Source organism: Erpetoichthys calabaricus, chromosome 2 (assembly GCF_900747795.2).
Source record: "Erpetoichthys calabaricus chromosome 2, fErpCal1.3, whole genome shotgun sequence".
Taxonomy (NCBI): Eukaryota; Metazoa; Chordata; class Cladistia; order Polypteriformes; family Polypteridae; genus Erpetoichthys; species Erpetoichthys calabaricus.
In genome coordinates this window covers 130055093-130063368 of record NC_041395.2, presented here as the reverse complement: position 1 = coordinate 130063368, position 8276 = coordinate 130055093, and the positions used below count along the sequence as shown (strand labels likewise).

The 8276-nt window shown below is 35.3% G+C and overlaps 1 protein-coding gene across 1 annotated transcript; it reads right to left on the bottom strand.

The window, feature by feature from the left end:
- Positions 1-533: 533 nt before the first annotated feature.
- Positions 534-6542, bottom strand: LOC114645378 (extracellular calcium-sensing receptor-like). The gene is made up of 6 exons (XM_051922524.1): positions 6502-6542; positions 5661-5952; positions 4451-5269; positions 3946-4173; positions 3707-3817; positions 534-650 (listed from the first exon to the last, which is right to left on the bottom strand). Exons 1-6 carry the CDS (start codon positions 6540-6542, stop codon positions 534-536), a joined length of 1608 nt encoding a protein of 535 aa, XP_051778484.1.
- Positions 6543-8276: the final 1734 nt, after the last annotated feature.

Here is an 8276-nt window from a genome sequence, read left to right as displayed (position 1 = left end):
TGCAAGAAAGGCCAAGAAAAAGCAGATGCAAGCCAGCAATCCAATATATCCCAAGAGGCAACTAAAACCAATTGATGATCCTATGTTACACTCCAGTAATATTTTTGCATTTTGGGACAAGGTGTTTTGCGTGGGAAAAGGAGGGGCTGTGGTCAACCAAAATGTACATATTAGAGACTGAACGCATGTTAAGAAAAAAATAGTACACCTCTGCTGCATGACTCCAAACCATTTCATTGTGTTATTACCAGGCAGAGTAGCAGTGAAAGCCATTAGCACAACGATAGTTTTCACAAGAATGGAAGAAACACACACCACAAAGCTAATTCCAAACACTACATGTCTTATTATGCAAGTAAAATTTGAAGGCTGGCCAATGAAACAAAGGGAACAAAGGAAGCACAGGGTTAGTGAGACCAGCAAAACAAAGCTCATTTCAGAATTGTTGGCTTTCACTACAGGAGTATAGCGATGATGGATAAAAATTGCTAAAACCATACAAGAGAAAGAAGCTCCAAATAAAGCAGCTGTTGTTAAGGTGATTCCCATGGCATCACTGTATGAAAGAAACTCAACTTCTTTGAGCAAACAGCAGTTTCTGCCTGGATTCGACCATTGGTCACGAGGACATTGAATACATTCAATGGAATCTAAAATACAGAACATATTAATTACACTGCATTTTTTTACAAGTGATTCTATTCATAATCATATTTTATTAACCAATTCCAAAGTGTCAGATTCTGTACCTATAGACCTATATATATATATATATATATACAGTCATGCTCATAGGTTTAAAAAACCTGACAGAATTTGTGAAATATTGGCCATTTTTGGAAAATACAAGTAATCATGCAGAAAGCTTTCCTTTGAATTAAAAATGCAACTCAATAGTTAGCAAGCGCTATAAAATTCACATGAGGGTGCTAGGCACTGGAGCTGTCGTTGATGTTTCATAGAAACAAAAGGAGTGGGAGAGAGGAGTACAGGCGGAAGTGGGATCCAACACAAGCTGGAACTAACGATGTGAAGTTTAAACTTAAAGGGTCTCATACAAACTAGTACATTGTAATATAAATTTGCATCAACAAACTTTGAAAGGGGACCCCCAAACCTCAACCTCCCAAATCGTTTACATTTACATGCCTGTCTGCTTTTTGAATGAAGATTCCCTCCAAACTTTTTTACATATATATTTGCATCTGTGGACTTCAAAGGGTAACCCCTGATAGTTTAAGAAGCCTACAAAACATAGTACCAGCAGTTATTTTATTATATTTCAAGTACTAGAGAAAACAACCCCATTCAGTTCATTGCATGGTCTGCCTAAATGTGCTTTCAGTAAATGTCATTACTGTTTGTTAAAGTTAAAGTAAATTACTAAGTTAAAGTTAAAGTAAAACATGATTCAATGTTAGAACTTTATTATCTGCCAATGGCTATGGCAAAAAGAAAAATATATTCAAGTTAATGATGTTAAGAAGTGAAAATTGTAAACATCTAATAATGATAATAATAAATATTCAAATTTCACATTATTCCTCCTGATTACCTGTTTCAATTCAAAAGAATACAGTTTCCAGTGAAAAGGCAAGCTACTTGGATAAGTAGTAAATGATCCATTGCAGTAATGTTTAACATGACATGACATGACTAACAACGTCTGAGATATGTTTTGTTTTTTTCCAGGTGCAGCACAGGCAGTTGAAGTGACTTGCTGATGGTCACACAGTGTCAGTACTAGGATATGAACCTACAATCTAAGGGTCCGAAGTCTGAAGCCTTAACCACTGCATCACTCAGTTACAGTAGCACTTGGTACAAAGCATGACAAATATTGTAGATAGAAAATTAATTAGATTGTACTTCTGATACATCCAACAGCATTATAACTGAGGTCTATTTTCTTAAGAAATTTCCTAGGCAAAGTGGGTAATACAGTTAATGAAAATATATATATATATATATATATATATATATATATATATATATATTCATTAACTGTACAGATCAGGGGTCCTCAATCACAGTCCTGGGGGGCCACAGTGGCTATAGGTTTTCATTCCAGCCAGTTTTCCCAATTAGACCTCAGTCCTTGCTGATGATGAAACTTGGTGTTTAACTATACAGCTTGTTGCCACTTTCATTCATCAAAGTTAGCATTTTAATTCATCAAAGACAAATTTAATTACATTGTAGATCAGAGGTCCTCAATTACAGTCTTGGATGGTGACAGTGGCAGCAGGTTTCCACTTCAACCAATTTTTTAATTAGAGCCCATTTATTTATTACTAAAGCAATACACTTTGGGGCTTAATTTAGTTATCTTGCCTGTTACAATAAAGAGCCCTTAATTGCCTATTTTAGTTTTAGCAGCTGTATTTAAAATTTTAATTTTTGCCTGTTTTGTTAATCAGACATTAGTTAATAATAATATATAGATAACCAATAAACCAGCAGCTCTCTAGCCAACGTGCTTCCTTTTAAACCTGTGCATATGCAACTTTTAAAGTGTCTGTGTTTAAAAAAAGAAATAAATGAGAGGGGAATTGGAAGGAGTGTTAAGTTTAATTCTGTTGTAGTTCACAAAACACATGGATAATGCTCTCAGGTAAAGAAACTCTACAGTGCAATTACAATTTTTCCTGGATGAATGAAAGCACTAACATGGCATACAGTTAAATACTAAGTTTCATTATCAGCAAGGACTGAGTTCTAATTAGGAAACCAGTTGGAAAGAAAACCTGGAGCCACTGTGGCCCTCCAGGACCGTGATTGAGGTCCCCTTAGATAGATAGATAGATAGATAGATAGATAGATAGATAGATAGATAGATAGATAGATAGATAGATAGATAGATAGATAGATAGATAGTGTGGAATAATAAATAATAGTTGAACAAAGAATCTTGGACTGAGGACCTTTTGACCTATTTTTGTACTTAGATAAACAAATCTAAAATGCCTTAATGATTACTATCTGTGTGCATCTGGGTGGATGGAAAATATATTATTATGCAAACCAGCTGATGCTAAGAAAACATTTATGTATATATATTTGCAAGTATAAGAGTTCTTGTGTTAACCATATGAATGCATTAAGATTGTTAAAAGTGGGAAACCATTAACTGTATAATCATTTAACAGTATAAGTATATTACTAGTTTGTATTAATAAGATATGGATTCATTGTTTATTAATAAGATTTACATATAAAAATTGAGTGTGTACGCAAGCTAAAAAGACAAACTTGCAACAATTTTGTCAAACTGCTGTATTATAGTCTGTACTCAGGAAAACTGCTAATCTTTTTTAAAGTTCAAACGTCTGTGATTTTTGTTTAATCAACAGTAATAGGTTCTTTCACTTCTTCTTAAGTTGTTTTGAACAAATGTGTTGTAATATTATTAATTGTATAACCTTATCCCATGACAAGCTGTCTCTGTTATAAAAATCAAGCGCACCACGCCAGCACAAGATAGGGCTATTGTTGGTTAACTGTCAGTGACACAAAGCTGACAGGGGCTGCAATAGTTTCCTCTGCTCACCAAAGAATAAACAAATTACTCTTTTGATTCTACATCTGCTGTCTGCCAGCTGTTTACCTCGAACCTTCGACCACAATAGATAGATAGATAGATAGATAGATAGATAGATAGATAGATAGATAGATAGATAGAAATGTTTAGTCTAGAATAATTTACCATAATGACTGCTGATTTCACCATCCGCACAGGGGACACAGTCAAAACAGCAGATTGGCTCTCCTTTCCTAAAGGCTTTTCTAGTGCCTGGTTGGCAGCTGTTACTGCAGACTGATACAGGAACCTTAAAACAATAAAGAGGCATAAGGATGATGCATGTGAGAATTCACATTAAGCAAAATACTGTTTCACAATTTAAATATGTCATGACATGAGTGACAAGACATTAAAAAACTGACCTTTCCAGAATCAAAATTCCACTGTATGTTGCTTTCATTCAAAAAGAGTCCTTTTCCATGAGTAGATGACTGATCAAACGAGCCAATAGTTTGGATTTTGACATAACCCCCAGCAGTCCACTGCCAGTTCACAATGTCATAAATTCCAAGTACATCTCCATTTTCATCAAATGCCACTGTTTCTCCTAAATGATTAGTGAAATTGACATGTCTCAGGTAATGTAGAAGCTTTGACAGTGAGAGAAAAAAGAACTTTTTTATTATGGTGTATTACTTGTTTAAAAACATGTTCCATTTTATGTACATCAGCCATAGATAACAGAGACTTTTGTACAACTTTGCTTCAGTTATACTATCAATGTGCCAATATCTACAGCAGTGTATTGTGTTTTGTTATATACAGACAGAAAGCTGTAAATAGTTTGTATAAATGTGTAACTGGAAATGGAATTTTAAACTATCCCTTAAAAATCTACTTAATAAATATCAATAGAGATCCACTTACTTGCCATGGCTGGATATTTTGGACATTTGCACAAGTGTTATTCTTGAATGGTCCTGTTCCATTTTCACAAGATATCATATTATGCAGTGCATGTGCCAGAGCATATACAGCTTTATATACGTTGTAAGAGCCTCGTAACTGCAATACATTAGAGTAGGCTGTTTGTGTGATCTCTAATTTCTCTGTTCCTGTACATATTTTACTTGGAAGTACTTGATTAGTTTTATTTCCTTGGAATGTGCATTCAAACATTGCTTCCCAGAACTGAATACTTAACTGATTATTTAAGTCAAAATTAGGTTTAACCTGAAGAAGAAATTTTTCTAGACCTGGAATTTCACCTCTACGAATAGTAATACCAATTGTCCCACCAAATGAGGGAAAGTTTTCCTTTTTAGCTAAGGCAGATGAGGTGCTCCATCCATCACTTGCAATCCACTGTTTTCCAGTAATGTTCTGAAGGACAATTTCTTTAACCAGAGCAGTTATATCAACCCCTGATGCAAAAATAATAATGGCAGTTGCAGTGGACTGTCTGATTTTATTTAATATTGTAAGAATTTTAGGCTTTTGATTTACTTTGGGGATTGTCTCCATGAATGAAATGCATGCAATATTCCTGATTTCTTCACTGAACGTTGTAATAGCATACTGCCCATAGTCGTCTTCACTTGCTATGGCACCTATCCAGGTCCACCTAAAATGTTTTATTATCTCAACCATTGCTTTCACCTGAAAAGCATCACTTGGGATTGTTCTGAAAAATGAAGGGTGTTCCTGTTTATTGCTTAAGCAGGGACATGTTGCATAATAGCTGATCTAAAGAAATTAAACAACAAACACAAAACACAACAAATTATATAATATATAATTATTTATAATAATCAAAAATATTCATTTATATTCAGAAGTCTAAGAAAGTATATTGTTATTAATCAAAATACAGCATTGACATATTATTGTATTAGCAATAACCAAAATCCTTTTCTTCTTCATATCATTTTTCATATCTTAAGTTAGCTCAGTATATCACCCAGGTAATAAAAACTTCCACTTTGGAAATTATAAGTTATCTGGTAAAGTAGTAAATAATAAAACAGAATATTTTATAACTTATTTGCAATGTATTTAAACATTTCAAATATAAAATTGCTTAAAATAAGCAGGCTAAATTTAAATATTTGTGATTTGTGGTGTTTTTATACTTTACCATTGGAATATGGAAAACTCCAAGGAGCCTGGAAATGGCAATAGAGTTGGTTGAGGTGGGGTCCCCTACAATAGCAAGAACTGGAGGAAGTCCTTGACAATTGTAATCAGTGAACACTCCGTCCAGACCCCCAATTAAAGCTGTAGCTGCTCTGAGTGAAACTGGCAGCTTCACACAGTTATCATAAAGTATATAACCCAAGGTGATGTTACGTAGAAGGTGTGGATCCTTATTGATCTCCTCAATTGCGAAGACCATTGTCTGAGCTCTCTGAAATATTGAAATGTCAAATCTAAAACGACACAAAATCAAATGTTAAGTGCAACAAGGGATTCACAAATGTTCATTTTCACACAAGATAATCAAGTTTCTTTCATCAAAGTAAACAAAAGAGCACAATTAAGAAATATTTAGATAAAGAATATTGCAGTTTATTGATAGAACTGAAATTATTAATAAAACATAATGGCTTCATATTTCACATAGTATGCAGACAATTTAGTCTTGAGGAATAGTAGTACTTCTTTATTAATTTCATTTAATTGCTGATCATAGCTGTAAAGTCTAAAGTCAAATTTTAATTTACGATCAGATATCAGATAATACATTTAATGAATGCATTTTAGTGCTCTCTACTGTAAAATATACATTTACATATTTCTCTTTGAATGAAAAGTGAAAGCAGTATTATTTTAAGTAAATTCATATATGCAGTTTTAATTGGAAGATAGGAAAGGTTTTAAATGAAATTATTCCGAAACAGATATTATTTTGAAATAAGCAATGGTCATTAAACAGATTTAAAGAACAAAAGGCAGTTATAGTTTCAAAAATAGCTTACCCTTCACACTTCCATTCATCAGGTTTTGATTGAAAGGACATATCCGGTGCTATCGTTTTAGCACTTACTTCAAAAATGCCACCTAAGATAATATCCCCTTTTTTATATAAACTGCTCAATTGAAATCTTTCCTGAAATTTACATGATGGCTCTTCAGTACTACAAGCTGGTAAAACTAACACCAGATAGACAACAGTATGTAAGACATGTATCATTTTTCCAGAACTGTAAGCCTGCCCTGCTTTCTCATGTAAGAAAAACATTTTATAGATAGATGCCCCTGTCTCTGAGGAATAGCTTAATATGTACAAAGCATGATGCATATTAATAATGTTTTCTTATAATTTGGAAGAAGCTTACTGTCATGGAAACGAACAGCCAAGAGGAAAGAACACACATTACATTTTTCATATATGTGTGTGTTTGTCTCTATCTATCTATTTATTTATTTTTTAATTAGTTTATTGAATCCTGTAATAGTGGCAGGTAGGCTGTAATGTCCAAAAGTATATCAACACTTTTGACAGTAAACATCCATCCTTTAGCTAAGCCCACTTACTCCACTTTTTAGATTCATTTGCGTTAGGTATCAGACAGAGACCAGTCCTGGTTTAGCACCTTTCCATAACAGCGGCCACTCAGACTCACTCAGATCACTCCATTTAACCTGATTTGTCTTTGGGATGTGTATAAAAATCCAAAGTACCAGGAGAAAAGCCTAATCAGCATAGGGACAGTATGAAAACCTCATGGACATAATGGCTAGGCTGCAATTTAAAAGCAGACTCCTGGAGTTGAACAACAACAGTACTTACTACAATGGCACTAATCCAACCAAAATAAAAGATTAAATTGTAAAGAAGCCCATTTGTTTTGCATACAGGGCTAATATAAAATACTAGCTAACCCGCGGCATAGCATACGCCGCATAATTATGTATTGATGGGTGAACACTTCCTGAAAGATACAGTTTTCCAAATGGGGTTGGTTTTGAGGATACGACTGATGGTTGAATGAAAAGATGTAACTATTTAGAGAGCAACATACAATACAGTGTTTTACACGCTGCATACAGCGATTCACATCGAAGTATAGACACTGCTAAGACCATGTAATACCCCTCACAAACTGTTTTACACACTGCATACAGCGATTCACATCCGCGACAAACAAATTGTTTTACACGCTGCATACAGCGATTCACATCCGCGACAAATATGATTCTTCTTAGATGGTGCTAGCGTGTCCACCCTTGCTCTCGAAGCATACACACTGCCTGGTCATGTGCCCGCTCGCAAGAGCAACTAACAGAGACCCGCCCACCAACTGTAAGACCATGGGATACCCCTCACAAACTGTTTTACACGCCGCATTCAGCGATTCACATCTGCAACAAACTGTTTTACACGCTGCATACAGCGATTCACATCCGCGACATGATTTTTCTTAGATGGTCCTGTCGCGTCCACCCTCGCACTCGAAGCATACACACTGCCTGGTCATGTGCCCGGTCACAAGAGCAACTGACAGAGACCCGCCCACCAACTCTAAGACCATGGGATACCCCTCGGAAACTGTTTTACACACTGCATACAGCGATTCACATCTGCGACAAACAAACTGTTTTACAAGCCGCATATAGCGATTCACATCCGTGACAAACATGCCTCTTCTTAGATAGTCCTGCCACGTCCACCCTCTTTCTTGAAGCAAACACACCGCCTGGTTATGTGCCCGCTCGCAAGAGAAACTCACGGAGACCCGCCCACCAACTC